This window comes from Lolium perenne, chromosome 2, assembly GCF_019359855.2.
Source record: "Lolium perenne isolate Kyuss_39 chromosome 2, Kyuss_2.0, whole genome shotgun sequence".
Lineage (NCBI taxonomy): Eukaryota > Viridiplantae > Streptophyta > Magnoliopsida > Poales > Poaceae > Lolium > Lolium perenne.
In genome coordinates, this window is record NC_067245.2 from 11,784,178 (window position 1) to 11,801,233 (window position 17,056).

General features: G+C 43.0%; 2 protein-coding genes and 1 long non-coding RNA gene across 3 annotated transcripts; all 3 read left to right on the forward strand.

Annotated features, from left to right (window-relative positions):
• Positions 1-2,620: 2,620 nt before the first annotated feature.
• LOC127329742 (two-component response regulator ORR42-like) lies at positions 2,621-3,121 on the forward strand. Its single transcript, XM_051356202.1, has 2 exons — positions 2,621-2,833; positions 2,933-3,121. The coding sequence occupies exons 1-2, from the start codon at positions 2,621-2,623 to the stop codon at positions 3,119-3,121; spliced, it is 402 nt and encodes a 133-aa protein (XP_051212162.1).
• A 6,913-nt stretch (positions 3,122-10,034) lies between these two features.
• LOC127331160 (uncharacterized) lies at positions 10,035-12,600 on the forward strand. The gene is made up of 2 exons (XR_007869643.2): positions 10,035-12,071; positions 12,149-12,600. It is a non-coding gene; the product is annotated as an uncharacterized lncRNA (long non-coding RNA).
• A 3,704-nt stretch (positions 12,601-16,304) lies between these two features.
• Positions 16,305-16,713, forward strand: LOC127328213 (two-component response regulator ORR42-like). Its single transcript, XM_071825240.1, has 2 exons — positions 16,305-16,409; positions 16,525-16,713. The coding sequence occupies exons 1-2, from the start codon at positions 16,305-16,307 to the stop codon at positions 16,711-16,713; spliced, it is 294 nt and encodes a 97-aa protein (XP_071681341.1).
• Positions 16,714-17,056: the final 343 nt, after the last annotated feature.

Below are 17,056 nucleotides of genomic sequence, written 5' to 3' on the forward strand. Positions count from 1 at the left end.
ACCCTAACCCTGTAGGATGTCGAGAGAGAAACCTGTCCCCCTTCGATGCAGTTTTGTTTTAAAAGCGCGAAATTTCCCCGTAATTTACGATGCAATGCACATCCCTTTCTAAAATCTACCCCTCAATTGTCTCTAAACCTGGGACATTATAAAATTCCTGACGTTTTGGCCCGGGAAACATGCGCAACGAAACGTGCAACGGATCGACTGGGGACGAAATGTCCCGTGAGAAATCTGCAACATTTTGGCATGGGACAAAATGTTTCACCAGACTTCAGTGCCTGGGACAAAAATTGCAACGAATTTGCGTGAAAAAATGAAGAAAACGTAGCGTGTAACCGGGCTTTTGGCCCTCGAACAGACGGGCGAATAATTGGGACGAATCATCACAGATCCGTGTCGGTACTAGGGCCGAAACATGCACCTAGCATCATGATGAAAACACCATAGACCACCGCTATCCTTGTAGTGTTTGTTCAGCAAGGGGTTTGGGTTAAAAAAATTGATCAAAGACACCATGTTCATGAAGAACTTCTCTCAGACTTTACTATCATTGTAATTACAAGATACTACAAGACTAGATGAACTTGATGGGCTTACAGATGCACCAAATGACGTTTACATATTGCTTTGGAGTTTACGACATTGACTTGGCATAATTTTGATCTTGCGGTCTTGGTGATGTACCTCTAGTTGAGGGAGTCTTCGAAAAGTCTTCGTGAAGAACGGCAGGTTGGTCGGTAAGAGTTTCTAGGTGTAGGTACGTCGTTGACGTTATAGTCGTTGTAGGCTGAAAGTGTGTGAGCGCATGTATACTACAGGGGTAAGGGTTGGGACCACTTATATCCGACAGCATGTCACATGATCCTCTCTTAGCTATTTTCAAATCTTTATTTCGTAGGAATTTGTATTTGTAATTTAAGCATCTGTCCATCAAGAGTATATATATATAACCAACTCTTGGATTAAACTAGTTTGTACTTAGCACCCTCAATCGCAGTACATTTCTAACTGGGTCCGATTCATGCACATATTTTATTTCCATTAAGCAGCCAGTTTATTTATATTAGGTCCATGCAAATATATGGGATACAGTTATAGAGGGAAAATTAAGAAAACTCAGGCAATCGTAGTAACTAGGCCCAGTCTTGGATGAATCTGGAATATATACTGGATGTTAATGCGCATTCGCAAAAACGAAATACTGGATGTTACTGTATATATGCTTGATTAGCCGCTGATCTCTATCTTGGCCACGACTTTCTTGCCATATATACTTGAACTTACTGCCGTTGTGGTATCCAGCTATGAGCGTATCACAACACACGGAGACAGAAGATATACTTATATACGTGAGGATCTTCTCTGGTGCCATAATCGGCAACCTTTGATGTATTAATCTTTGAGCAGGCATATATGTGTATGTAAACAGCGGCGACATGCATTTTCTTCAAACATGAAATTAGATGGATCATTAATCACAAAAGATATGTCGAATATATCAATAGTGATTGTCCCTTTCTAATTTTTAGTGTGAAGCGGTGCACAAATTTACATGTGTGGATCCACGTGATTTTCAAACGGAAGGCGGAGATATTCTGGCCATGGTGACGCTGCTCCTCTCGGTTCCCTATAAATATCTGGGCATAGAGGGGTTCAAGGCACGCAACACCAAAGCCTCAACCAGCAAGGGCAGCAAGAGAGCTACGTCCTCCTCCACCAAGAGCTCTAGCTACCTTTAAGGTCCCTATTCCTTCCTTTGTTTCTGGCATAGGTGTTTCTCATCCGTATAGAGATTTCTGCGTTCAATGCGTTACAGGACGAAACTAGTGCATTTTGATCTATGCAGAAGCGAGCACACAGTTTTTTGTTCTTGTCCTTGGCAGCCATGTATATGCATCTATATATACATGCTGCCATTTTCATGGTTTCTTTTCTATATTAAGGTTATCGTGATGTTGTTGTTTTGGGTGCCACAGGCCGCAAATCAAATCATGGGAAATTATCCATATGTACCAAATTATCTGTTATTGTTGTCATCCAAAGTACATGATTTTTTGTACTATTTCTCGTAATTTTTCCTTACTGTCTATTATCCTTATCTTCATATATGCAATCTAGATTCCACCCCCCCCCCCCCCCCCACGTTCTTCTCTACGTTTTTTTTTCTATGTTGAGGTTATCCTGATGTTGTTGTTTTGGGTGCCACAGGCGGCAAATCAAATCTTGGGAAATTATATCCATATGTATCAAATTCTCTGTTATTGTTTTCATCCAAAGTACATACTTTTTAAAATATTTTTCATCAATTATTCTCTGATGAAGCTTTTCATAAACAAGCAGACACTAAGAAAGTGTTCCCACCTCTTGGAATTGCTACGTCTGATGATTTCAGCTTTTTCAGCATGATTCTCCAAAAAATAAATCTGAGATATATAAAACACGTGCTTATCTTCCAGATTTTTTTATCAGCATTTCTTATGATTTTGCAACCCCGTAATTGAGTGATTATTTTGTGGATTCTTCTTGCAAATAGCTGGTAACAATCACGTTGCAAGCATTACTCATGGATCTGAAATAACCGATCTATTTATTCTGTTTGCAGTTCGTTTAGCTGACCATGGCATCCAACGCCCAAGGAAGCCCCGTGAAGGCACTGCTTGTTGATGATACTGCAGTCGATGCCTTGATTCTCTCCACGAAGCTGCGCAAGTTTCACTGTGAGACTACGGTGGCGAAAACTGGGAAAGAAGCTTTGGATTTGTTCCATGAGGGGAAGAAGTTTGATATTGTTTTATGTGATAAGGACATGCCCATAATGAATGGCCTGGAGGTACTTTAATTAGTTTCCCTTTTCTGTACCTAAAATATATATATATTATGTTGCTTGAATATTGGTCTCCTAAAACATTATTTCTTTGTTACCTTACAGGCAGTTGAAAAGATCCGAGCTATGGGAGAAATTGATGTGAAGATTGTTGGGTTGTCGGCCGATTATGATGCCACGGAGGTGTTCATGAGTGCTGGTGCTGATGCATTTGTGCCCAAACCAATGAAGCTTGATGTTCTCAGCGCTATTATTCAGGAGGTCATCAACAAGAAGAACAATACCATGGTCTAGCTTCATCCAACGTGCTCGAGTGATGGAGAGAATATAATGTTGAGCTCATATGTGGTTGAGCCAGGGTGTATTGTCGTTTTTATTTAATTTCCTCCATTGCCGCTTATTTCGATGTTCATGTTAAAGGTCGTCCTTAGCAAGATGAATGAGAGAGAATAAAAATAATTATATGTGATCCATGGACACGAATCCGGTGCACATGGGCACGAGTGTGCTTTCCTTTTGAAAAAAAATAAAATTTGTACTTTTGAGAGTTTGAAAAAAATCAAAAATTTATTTTGGGAATAAATATATATGGTGTGTATATCCATGAGAGTTCGGGTAGAAAACTCGTAATGTTTGTCCTGAAAAAAAAATGTTCTGACAAAAATACACGTATATAGTGGCTATATACTGTCAGAAATTTGTCTTTTTTATTTCCAAAAGTACAACATATTTTAACTAAAATTTCAGGCGTGCAGTCTCTCTATATATATCTATGTACTTATTTTTTGGCTGAATTTTTTGAGACCGAAAAATACTATTTCAATTTAAAATAAAACGATTTGAATATCTTGTGTGTATCTAGGATCTACAAGTGGGCCTATAGTCCAATCTATCTAAAAGCACATCCTTTTATATTGTGGCCAGTGGGAATATACTTACAAAGTATTTTTGGACATTTTTTAAATAGAGCCATATTCAATTGTTTCCTCTCTGTCAACCCTAAAACCCTACTCCTTGCAAGAGGGTATCTGTTTTCAAAACACTAGTTTATAAAAAATAAGTCCCATTCTATATGAGCACTCAATTATTTTCAAAAATATATTTTACAAAAGTATTTTTCATAGTTTTTTCGTATTTTCAAATAAACAGCAGAAGTTGGAAGAATACATGTTTGGTTGTATTCCTATTTTTGAAAATTATGTGAATAGTAACCAAGGTTTATAAATGTTTTGTGTGATATCTTTAACTCAAAACCCCACTTGTAGATACTCAACTTTTCAATGCAATAGCAACACCAAGATTTGTACTATTGGTCAGTGTGACCAACTCAATTTCCAAATCTATCTTGAAGATTCCATATCCACTTTTTATCGTGCTAAATGCCTTAATTCTTCTTGCCTACACTAACCTGAACTTAGGAGCACATTTTAAGATGACTCCATCTATTTACCTTTGTCACTTTGCTTGACTAGTAGCACGTGAATTCTCTTGTAGATGCATGTGAGGGCATGAATGATTTTTTAATTTGTATTTTTTATGGTTGACTCATTAAACCAAGTCTCTAAAATAAATCCAAGGTCCTATGGCAACCATTCAAATTCTAAAAAATTGGGTTTCCCTCCTGATGACCCAAATCTTATGTTTTTTCCTTCTCTATTTTTATCTTCAAAACTTTTTCTAGTTTTTATCAAACTTTCTCAAAATATTTTCTCAAATAAAACAGGAAATGGGAGTGGTATTTTATATCATCTCATTTCCAACCAAAAAATAATTTCTATAGTATATTTTTCTTTATTCTATTTGCCTTTTTTAATAAAATGCATGTTTATGATACTCATGCCAAATCTTTTTTTTTTCTTTCTTATTTTAAATATGATAAAATCTACTACGCTTAGTTATGCAAGTAGAAAACTTTTAAATCAAAATATTATCTTGCCATTCTCAAAAATTTCAAAAGCTTACTCAAATGACGTTTATTCAAAATTGGACCAACTCTTATAAAGTGATCAAAATGAATCCAAATCTAACCAAAATTTGAATGGAAATTCCTATGCTCTAAATACACTTCTCAGACCTATTTAATAGCATCACTCTAGTATCAAGTCATAATATAGGCAGATGGTCATTTTGTCAGTCAAATGATTACTCTTCACTTACATCTATATAACTCAAAATCATCCAAATACATTCTTATACCATTCCCTAACTATGCCATCATTAAATTTGATAGTCTCTTAACCTGAAGTGACCATTTGGATAGTTTGGGAGTCACTCTTCGCAAAATAGGAGAAATGGCCACGCCGACCATGGCATTCCCATTATCCTTTATCTCTTCTTTCTTCTCCAAGCATGGCCATTTAGCACCTATGATTCCCTATCCTCCCTATACCCCACCAGCGCAACAGCCAAGCAGCTCCACCACTCCTTTCCAAAGCAACATTGTGCTCCCTAGATTCAGGGAACCTCTCTCCCTCCTTTCCAACACCTCTCCTAACCCACAACTATCCTCTAGAACCTGTGCAGCTCACCACCACGGCCCGAGACTCTAGGGACACAGAGTAGAATGCTGCAGCCCCCTCTCCTATTTTCTCTCCCCGATGGTCATCCAAATATTGGGTAGACAACAACAAACCTCACATGCTGTCGAGAATGCGATAGTGAGGTACTAGACCCCTGCATTATGCATCACGCACGCTCCCGATCACAGCCCTTCCCCACACAGTCTTGCACGTGCTCGTCTGCTAGTGATCACCATGACCATGGCATGTCGGTATGTTCCCGAACACCCTCCCCTCTCATGTCCTTTCCAGAGATCTAGATCTGCACGGAACCTCATACTAACCCTATCCGGTATCCTAGCTCGTTTTCTAGTCCAGTGCCGCATAGTTATATTTAAATCAACACTTGTGTCCATGCTCAAACATCGCCGCATCCCGACCATTCCAGCACACGTTTTTCTTTCCCTTCAGTCACTTGAAATTCCAAACCCATCACCGTGCATGTCCGCACCTCCATCCTTCCCGATTGCGTTCGCGAACGCATCGCTGTCGAGCCATACTTGCACCCACCATGCACCACTCCCTGCTCTTTTTTTAACTCGACCCTAATCTGCTTCACCCCTCCTATGCTCACCACACTCTCCTCCTCCTCCCTCCATTATTGCCAGAGTATCGAGGCTCTACCTTTCTCTATCTTTCTTACGCATAGAACAAGCAGAAACATCTCGGTTTTTCATCCGGGAAGAGGGAGGTTGAGTATGCCGTTGTCACTTATCTATCTCTCTCTCTGTTCGTCTCTGCCTCACCGCCGCCCCAATTCTTGCTAGGAGACACCAATGGAACGTCATCGAGCTCATTCGTGGTGGTCGGGGTTTCTGTTGCGAGACTCGCCCTAACCATGTCTTCATCCCCTACATTCCATATCTGTCGAGTGAGGTGAGCAATCATGTGTCATTGTGCCATCCCTCGGGTTACTTCCATAGTCTCCCAGGCTTCCCTAGGCGAGCACTGCCTTCCCCTTTGCCTGTCCTCCATCGTTGCATCGTGGCAGCACTTCCAATCCCGCATCATCGTGAAAGGAGTTGATCCCTGGCATGTGGATAACTTACTAGGTTTGCAACTTTGGCTTCCATGGTATGGATCCAGGAAGGAGCCCATGAAGCCCATAAAATAAAGGATCTAAAAGCACCCGAAGCCCAGAAACCATACATGAGTAGCAAGTTAAGGCCCATCAAGTAGCCGAGATTGGCATAGGCTTATTCCTAACCAACCTAGACTTGACTCTAGTACCTTGACTCTCATATAAAGGCCAGGAGGAATCAATGGGAAGGGCTAGACCAGCTCGTAGCACAATCGCTATAACCCTAGATCTATTCTACCGATTCGGCGACTTTGTATTCTTCCATCAATAACATCGGACCACCTTGTTTTTTCTGATAAGCTGACAAAATCATCCCCAAGTCTATAACCATGGACATTGCCGAGGTTACACCTCGTCAATCCCTTCCTTCTAAGATGTCGTGGTTTTCCTGTTCCTAACCCCTCATAAACTCTCCCAAAGGTTCTTATTCTTATATCCACAAATCTAACATACGAGATGATCTACCATGTTCCAGGCAATGGCAAGCCTATAGGTCTCATGGATCCTTCATTGGACAACTTCCAAAATGATTCCATTGAGACCAAAGACCGCGAAGCGCAAGGCCTCAGCCCCAAGAATAAGCAGTACTCCTACGACTCGTATGATGTTGATGATGAAGATTCGCATGACCCTGACGATGATCGTGACTATGATGTCCTCTTCAATAAGGTCATGAATGGTTGGCAACAACCAGAGTTCCTTTCTATGGTGAAGCCTGATGATGAAGAAGAAGCAAAGAAGCCGCATGTGAAAGGACATGTAGAGACAGTCAAGATCATCACCACCAACTATCCTCTACCAAAACGTAAGAGATCTCCACAAGTTGATGCAAGTACCTGCGAGGAGACCAGTGCGCACACATTCACAACAAAGATGTTCACCAAGAACGGTCGTATGAGCGTGAAGCCACAAGATGACTAGTGATTCTACTTCTCTTATGCGCCTTTTGTCCCAGTGAAGCTGGTCCCGAAGACTAAGCAGCACCTCCGTTTTCTAGAAGCATCTTAGAAGGAAGAAATGATCCACCAGGTGATGTGCACATTACCCTTCGGGTAACCGACATTAGCCTACCTCCTCTGGCCCAACAGGGGCCCATGTTGATCATCGCAGCCCATGAAGGACCAGTGCGTCGGTTGCAGCGGTGGCAATAAGGAAGGAGGTGAATCCTTGACGGACAAGGTAAGGATGCATCGCTTAAAAGAAAGATAGATTAGACCTTGTTGTAATTTAGTCGGATCTGTGCAGGACTCTCGGGACCTGGCCTCCTATATAAAGGCTAGGAGAGGGCCTGCAGGATCATAGAGATACCTACACCGAAACCCTGCGAGATCACCTCCACGCAGTCTATCGGCTGCCCCATTGTAACTTTTTTTATCGATAATCAAATATCAGATAAGCAGGAGTAAGGGTTTTACCTCATCAAGGGCCCTGAAGCTGGGTAAAATCTAGTCTTCTGTTCGTTTGGTATCCAAAGTATCGTGCTAACCTGCATGATCTCATCAACCCTAAGCCCCTCATGGAGGTGGTGCGCTGCCGTCTCTTGAACCCGTAGAAGAAAAAATGAGCTCAATAGTATGATAGGGAGGTTTGTGGATGCAATATACACTATGCGCACTAACATAAGTATATCTGCCGCATTTCCGCTTTGGAGGAAGTTAACAAGAAGCTCCATGTTGCTGTCTCCAATGCCATCTCTGCACCTTAGACATAATACCACGGTATCAAATAATCACAAGGGATTATTTGATCCCACCAGGGTTGATTCCAATCTTTGATAGATCTATAATACCTTGTAATTTATCATAACGTTTTTACCATATTTTATTTCATGCACGTATATTAGTTTTAAATTCTAAAGTTTTGCATTAATTTCATAATTAGCTTCCTTAGAGGAAGTAAAGATTTATAATAAGTTCGTTTGCGATCAGCAAAAATGCAGACACTAGGCTATGAAATAATGTTTGTGATGGTCCTTCGTATTGCAAGTGATTCACTGAAACAAACTTTATGCGACAGGTGATCCCGTCGTACATGGCTTAGAGCAGCATTACCCACCCTTACATAATGATGGTAAGGTTTACAATGTGTGGCAAGCCATTTCAACAGTATGTGAAGGCATGTTTTATACTAGTGAGAGTGTATCTCTTAAGTCTTAACCACAAGGTATAGATACTACGCCACCAAAAGCACGACAATATGTACAAAAACATTGTACAAGCGTTAGAAAATTAGCTTACCCGTCAACATGGGAATCACACGATGCTCTTAATTCTCAATCTTCATTTCATAGCAGTTTCCATGTGTAATTTAAACATCTGTCCATAGAGAATATAAGTAACTATTAGATGAGCGTTGCTTCAGTGCTCCTCCCTAACCGAAGTTGAGGAGTTGTATTCATTTTTTTCCTACCTAGGCCCGCAGAAATTATTATCTAGTCCATGTATACCCGTCAGTATACACCCCACGGTGTTTATACGCCATGTTATTAAAAAGATGTCATGTGACCACATAACCATCCCAACTGCCTAACTACCGTTCCATGTCGTGCATGTGTGGTTTTCAAACCTGCTAGCGGCGTACGCATCCGCTGGGATCTGACGACGGTGCCGCTGGACGACAAAATCACTGCACCGGCAGGGATCCTGCTAATTAAGGGTGATACGCGCATCGATCGTCTTCGCTATCGCCGGTGATATTGTGGCCGCTCCAGATCCTTCATTCCATCGATGGAGGGTACCCTCTGTTCCTGGCGAGGCTAGGGTTAGGGTCTCCGCTCTATCCTATCGAGGTGTTGGAACGGTCAGGTTGAGTGTGCGGCCATGATCAGGTTCTCCTACTCGGTACACATGATGTCACACACGTACGTGACCGTATTAGTACGCCATACGTGTATAAATTACTCGTACAAGACAACGCGGGCCATACGGGCCACTATAGGGTTGTACATACATGTCATTTTTTTTTACGATCATGCCCCGCTTACAAAGGGGTATGGGAATATCTCCACCGCACTAGTTTTGTCGCGGCCATAGTTTTGCCAAGGGTGGAGCACCGGAGCAGAAGTGCTCTCACTAGTGGAGAAGAGGCCTTTTGTCTCAAGGCCCTGGGAGCAAATGTCACCGTTTTGAACCAAACCGGAACCAATGGGGGCATTGGTCCCGGTTCATTCCGCGCTGGTGGAGCACCGGAGCGTGCTCTCACTAGTGGAGAAGTTTCAACTTTATTCTCTTAATTAATCATTGAGCTATGCTTGTGCAGCTTCCACTTTATTCTCCTAATCATTGAGCTTAAGAAAGGAGTCGTACTTGTCATGGAATCGAAACATGAAGAATATGCGGAATGGGCGAACATGGCTGCCCTGCTCCAGAGGTAACTTCAATCAATTTCGTATCGGCATCTTCATCTGTTTTCATTCGACGATATCATCAACTAATCAATAACTCATTTACTCATTTTTTATTTGTCGGGCAGGGCTTGGAAACGGTTCATCAATACTGTTTCGGGTAAATGGAAACCGGAGCTTACATTTAAAGATTACCCTGTAAGTAGTACTATATATATATATATATATATATATATATATATATATATGGAAAATAGCCAGATGCCCACATGGCTAGCTACCCATGGGGTAACAACCGTTGATTCACCACACAGATGATATAGGGAGCAGGATTCGTTGGAGTTCAAAGCAAACGCCATGCAGACGCCGTCAGACCGAGCACATAGGCAACTCAATGATTTTGCTTCACCACGTAGAACCTGGCCACCTGCTGCCTTCGAGCAAGCGTCATATCCACACGGCACGGTTAGCAGCCCTGGCCCCACAGCACAGCTAGGGAACAAGGCATGCGCCATTATGTAGCATCAGCAGGTGGGATAAGTGCCTCAAAAAAAAGCAGGTGGGATAAGCACGCACGGCAAGCTGCCGTCCCAATCTTGCCATTTTCTGTTCTCACCGCATCCTCGCCGCCGCCGCTCTTCCATGGCCCGACCTGCATCGGCGCCGCCCCTACCATCCCTCTCTCCACAACCTCTTTTCTCCCCGCAGGTCGCTCCCCACCACCGCTTTTTTTCCCTGGAAGAATCCCGTTTCCATGTATTTTTCCACATTGGATCTGTGGGAACGACGATGATTGCGCCGGCGTGTCGGGACAGGAGGACCAGTGGAGCATCTTCATCGACATGCTCGTGCTGGAGCCCGCCATCACCGGCTTCTCCGGCCGCAACCTGGAATCGCTGCAAGGGGCACGGGAGATACTCTCCAAGGTGAGGCTGCTGCTCAATGTGTAGCTCCGGAACCTGGTCTCCCTCCTCAGCTGATACGCCTCCTCTGCTGCCGGGGCCGGAGCCGGGCACAAGATGCTCGTATACCCGCACAAGATGCTCGTATACCCGTACTTTTCAAACGGCAGCCTTGGAGACTTCCTCTTCGGTGAGTCACCTCCATTCCAACCTCGAGTTCTCCATTATCTGCAATAATTTAGGGCCAGACTTAAACACAATTCGCCTAATGTTAGAGTTCATGTGGGTTTTTTTTGGTTTCGCTGTCAGGATTCATACGATTTGTAAGGAAGCAGTATAATTATCCGCTACTCCGGTCAACAGTGTAATGGTAGTTTGGTCGTCTCGTGCTTGTGCCATAAAAATAATACTCCCTGAATACTGCAGTATATACTATGGTGAATGAGAAGCTAGCTAGCTTGTGCACTCGATCCCTATTAGATACTGCAGTGTATACTTCTTGCTTACATTACAGTCTGTATAAACGATGCTGACATTACAGTCGGAATAAATCCCACTTTTAAATTCTGTCTAATTGTACAACTTGTTGAGAATGCAATTCAGTGTAATTGTACAACCTGTTGAGTATTCTCCGTAAAATACCCATTCATGTACTTTGAAATTAACTTCAATCTGGAGTAGTAGTGTAGTGAAGATGATCTCTGAATTCACTTTAATCAACCAGATGCTCCTCTAGCTTAGTACTCCATGGGCTTATTGTCATCTTTCTAGTATTGGAGTGTGCCTTCTTGACGTGAACGAGCTTGGAGGCAATCTGGGGGTGAACGAGCTCTCCCAATCTGGCCATGATCCAACCCCAATTAGCATTTTGGAATCATTATTTGGCAGCGTTAATGTCAGTTTTTGTTTGGTTTAGTAAGGACGCAGTGGAGACCATGAACAATCATAGCGCAGTGAAGATTGGTTGTTTCTCTGGGTTTTGTGAATGATAGTGGTTTCACAGACAATAGGATTGTTTCTATTGCTCACGATCCACCTCAATTATTCACTGGTAGATGCTAGGCAACATATTGATTTTCCCTTCATATCGTGCTGAATGGAAAAATCCGAATTGGATTTGTTTGTTTGACGTGCTGTTTTGGGGAAAAGCTAGAATGAGAGTCTGCTGTTGCTCCAGCTCCAACAATTTTGGATCCAAATGTGATGTAATCCCTTTCTCTCACTTGACTGAGTTTTGCTTTTTTGGAGACAAATATTTTTTTGGATCAGCTGACAATCTTTTACTGAAGCTAATGTATCTGGTACTGAAGCTAATGGAGTCATTAATGTAAAAATTTGCACAACCAAAACAATCAGTCAGGTAATCAATTGAATCAAAGCTTGTTCTTGTTTACTGATTTACAGTAGCTGTTCGGCTGAATTTGAGTTTCCTTTCAGACATGGTGCCCGCCTGGTTCTGGACAATGATGGCTTTCACCGTGCTTGCTTCCCTGTACCTGTGTGGCGGACAATTGTTGGTCGCTGTGCATACCATGGCCTCATACACCTGCACCATCCTGCTCATCTACTATGTGCGCCGCATGGAGTTCGCTTCACCGGCGTCAAGGCCAGCGATGGCAGTAGCCGTGGTGGTTCTCCTATTGTGGACATGGGATTGACCGACAATGTTGCTAGGGATAGCAGCTGGTACTATCTTCACGATCGCTACTCCAAGCACGAGTTTTATGACTGAGAACGAGGAGGCCTCCGTAGTTGGAGAACCTTGATGTAACTTGGATAGGGTACTGGAACAAATTAATGTATCTTGTTAAGCAATGATTGATTACTGTCTTATGGGTGCACGCTTCCATGTAAATCGTTCTATGTTATGAAATCAGTTTGTTTTTTCAGTTGGTTCAATTGTTTTTTCAGTTTGTTTTTTCAGTTGGTTTCATTGTTATGAAATACAGTGGATGAAACACTAGCCAGAAAATGGTCTTATGAAGCTAGCGAAAATATCTATCTGGTCGTGTCAACTTGTATCATTTGCGTGGCAACAAAAATGTACTCCATAGCTAAGATTCTGAGAACCTACTGATCAGCCAAACCATACGGAGAAGCATGTGGCCATCACTGATGAGAGCAAAAGAATGACATGCACTTGAATAGTCTCAACAAAACCGTGCAGAATTCAAGTCACTCCATCATTTAGAGTTTCTACGCATGATGTTTTTGCTTAGCTTCGCGTGCATGTCCTGCCACATGCGCCCAGACGGCAGAAGCTAACATCGTTAACTCAGCACAACAACAGGGAGCCAATCTACTAGCGTCAGAACACATGCTCCCTTTATCCAACGGCAGCCGGCCTATGCACAGCTAGCCATGCGGTTAGAAAATCCGCGTCGATATATATATATATATATATATAGCTATGTTCGTGAATCTCTTTGATACTTTCTTTCAATACGATGCTTGATTATTAATTAGCTTGATCGAACTACTTTTTTGTAAAGTGTTTGAAACAGGAACCCGGGAATAACTTATGTGGATACTACGTCTGCGAGTTCATTCGTCAGATGGCCTGTCACAGGGATGCGGAGGAGGCTATACACGCCACTCGTGTACGTGAACAATTTTTCACAATTAATCTTATTTTATTACCATCAATTGTATTGAGTTCCATTCATATATATCGATCTTCTTTTTTATATAGATGATACGCCTGCGGGACACTCTCATAACGGAGGATCGCATCTCAGATGGCTCGGGGGCAGGCTGTAGATCCTGCACTGCTCAATGCCATCGCCCCGCTGCAATCTCAACCACACCGGAAAAGCAGCGTGGCTTCCTCTCAGCAGGTGGATAATGATGATGATGATGACCAGGTGGTCGAGCCTCCTCGCTACCCCCCCGTGGATGATCTCACTGAGAGCCGTCCTTGTGAGCTGCATGTTAAAGTTTTCAACCTATCCTTCAAGGCGGCGGTCGGCATCCTCTTACCTACAAGGTCTTACCATTGCCGTCCGGTCCAAGACGACTTTGCTGTTGTGATGGTGGATGAAGTGTTGAGAGAGTATGAGGGGTTGGTGCTTGAGCACCCTGCAGGTGAAGATGGGGAAATCAAAGAACTGGGAGAAGCCCGTAGAACCACCGTGCAATGGCGGAAGGAGAACATTGTGTTTCCAGGTGAGAAGCCAACAAGCAGGCCACCTCCGCCTCCTCCGCCACCTGTGCAGTCTCCTCCGCGTGATGATTCTCCTCTGCGCGATGATGATTCCCCTATCCATGACCAGTCTCCTCCGCGTGAAAATACTCCGCCGCCTCCTCCTCCTCGTCAGGAGACTCCGCCGCTTCCACCTAAGCAAAAGAGGAAGCGGTCCGCGGCACCTCCTACAGCTCCGAAGAGATCATCAACTCCAATGAGGGAACAGACTCCAGAGTTGTTGCCACATGAGCAGACTGAAGAGCAAAAGGCGTTTCTTGCAACTGCGCCGAAGAAGATGTTTATTCCACCGCAGACAGTGAAGCACTTTGCCGAGACGAGAATGAAGAGACCTGAGCTGAGAGCTGATTATGACCGCTCTCTTGGACAGTCCTCTAGAGCGAGCAAAGAAGCAAAAAAGTCGCCCAGCTTGGACAGCAGGACATTCTGTGCCGCACCCCACTTCATCGTGGAGCCATATAATGATACAGAGACGTCATCTCTGATCGAACGGGCGTCTAGAGCTCAGTGGAGCATCGCTTGAGTACGAAGATTACTATCCAACGGCTCAAGTGGTAAACAAGTATAGATACGGATCTGATCTCGTCAAACACTGCGAGCTCGCGCGTCTAGGGACTCGGATGCGAAGGTTGCATGACCGGTACCTGAAAGCCCTGTCGAAGATGTGAAAGCTACATCACGGTGTATCTTAGAGATGAGCATTACTTCCGGGGAAGACGAGATAAACATTGAGTTAGAAGAACTGTTTCAGCTTATTCAATCAAGACGCCTCGACAAAGTTGTCATCGCTTGTTACGCCTGTAAGTGATTTATTTGTGTAATTAAGTTTGTAGCTCATTCATTTGCACTAACAATTATCCTCATTATATTCTTTGTGTACGCTATACATTTAATTATGCAGAATGAAGAAGCTGGAATACAAAAGAGGCAAGCCCCTACCGCTGGGGTTCATAGACCCAAACACAGTTCATGAAGTTACGGTTCGACGGTACCCCAAGGACACAGAGGACAACATCGTAATGTTTTTAGAGAAGCAAGCAGACAAAGAGGATATATTCTTTCCCTACAACTTCAAGTGAGTGTTATATATAACATACATTATGCTTGTGCACCTTCCACTTTATTCTCGTAATCATTGAGCTATGCTTGTGCAGTTTCCACTTTATTCTCCTAATCATTGATCTTCACCTTGGAGTCGTAAACGTCATGGACTCGAAACGTAAAGAATATGCGGAATGGGCGGACATGGCTGCCATCCTCCAGAGGTAGTTTCAATCAATTTCGTATTGGCATCTTCATCTGCTCTAATTCGAAGATATCATCAACTAATCAATTACTCATTTACTCATTATTTTTTGCCGGGCAGGGCTTGGAAACGGTTCATCAATACTGTTCCGGTGAATGGAAACCGGAGCTTACATTTAGAGATTACCCCTGTAAGTAGTACTATATATATAGCTATGTCCGTGAAACTTTATATATGATATTTACTTTCAATACGATGCTTGATTATTAGTTTGATCGAACTATTTTTTCGTAAAGTGTATGAGGCAGGAACAAGGGAATAACTTATGTGGATACTACGTCTGCACCTTCATGCGTGACATGTCCTGTCCCAAGGGTGGGGATGCCCAAATACACCACACTCGTGTACGATAACAAATTTTCACAATTAATCTTAATTAGTACCATCTATTGTATTGAGTTCCATTCATGTATTGATCTCCTTTTTTAAATATAGATGACACGCCTGCGGGACACTCTCATAACAGCGGATCAAATAAAAGCAATTCAAGAGGAAATCGCGGGATTCTTTATTACCGAGGTCCTTACCCCAGGTGGAGAGCACTATCGGAAGATCGTGACGGCGGAGGATATTCGTTCAGGACATGTTGTATTGTAAATATGCATGCATTACGTGTACTGTGTTGACTATGTCGTGTACTGTTGACGATGTCTATATATATTCATGACGATTTTTTGTGGTTTCTTGAATGATATATATATGCATTGCTGAAACTCTGCCGCGGCAGAGAAACGCCCTGTTTCTCTGCCGCGGCAGAGAAACGCTGGTACAGCCCAAATCTGTGCCGCGGCAGAGAAATAGCAATTCTCTGCCGCGGCAGAGAAACATAGGCCCGGTTCGTACCACGAACCGGGACCAAAGCCCTTCTACCGCGAGCTCCCTGGCCGCACCACGTGTCGAGGCCTTTAGGCCCGGTTTATCTTTGAACCGGGACTAAAGGGTACCCCCTTTAGTCCCGCCTAGTTGGTCCCGGTTCGGGAACCGGGTCTAAAGGCCCAAATGGACCGGGCCTATTGCCCCGTTTTCCACTAGTGCTTGTTGAGGATGCCGCAGTAGAAACCTTGTTTCACTCCGCGATACTGCACATGTTTCACTGTGAAACTACTGTGGCAAAGACTGGGAAAGAAGCTGTGGATTTGTTCCTTGAGGGGAAAAAGTTTGATATTGTTCTGTGTGAGAAGGAGATGCCCGTAATGAATGGCCTGGAGGTGCTTTAATTAGTATCCTGTTTGTTGACATAAAGTATATACTTGTGTTGCTTTAATATCGATCTCATACCAAATTATTTCTTGTGTTACCTGACAGGCAGTTGAGAAGATTCGTGCTATCGGAGAAACTGATGTGAAGATTGTTGGGGTTTCGGTTGATTGTAATGCCATGGAGGCGTTCATGAGCGCTGGTGCTGATGTATTTGTGCCCAAACCAATCACACTAGATGTTCTCAGCCCTATTATTCAGGAGATCATCAACAAGAAGAACAATGCAATGGTCTAGCTTTATCCAGCTTGCTCGAGCAATGGAGGCAATACAATGTTCAGCTCATGTGTTATTAAGCTGGTGTGCAACGTTGTTTCTGCTTAATTTCCTCGTCTTGTTGGTTAATTTTGAGGTTCATGTTCAAGGTGGTATTTAGCAAGAAGGATAACAGAGCCTACCAATAATTACATATAAACCATGTAATATGTATTTATTTTAGTTTCAGTCCAGTACTTTTTGTTAGTTCATGCTTCATGGTTCGAGAGATGTACGCTTTTTGAGAGGCAAATTATTCTACTTCCATATTTTAATTGTTGTTTCATGGTTTCGATTGCGTGTTTATGTTGTGGTACATCTAACT

Bases quoted from the DNA above. Each gene is read 5' to 3' on its own strand.
- LOC127329742 (XM_051356202.1), top strand. From the start codon at position 2,621: ATGGCATCCAACGCCCAAGGAAGCCCCGTGAAGGCACTGCTTGTTGAT. The intron at 2,834-2,932 runs GTACTTTAATTA...GTTACCTTACAG, and splicing joins CCATAATGAATGGCCTGGAG to GCAGTTGAAAAGATCCGAGC.
- LOC127328213 (XM_071825240.1), top strand. From the start codon at position 16,305: ATGTTTCACTGTGAAACTACTGTGGCAAAGACTGGGAAAGAAGCTGTG. The intron at 16,410-16,524 runs GTAATGAATGGC...GTTACCTGACAG, and splicing joins TGTGTGAGAAGGAGATGCCC to GCAGTTGAGAAGATTCGTGC.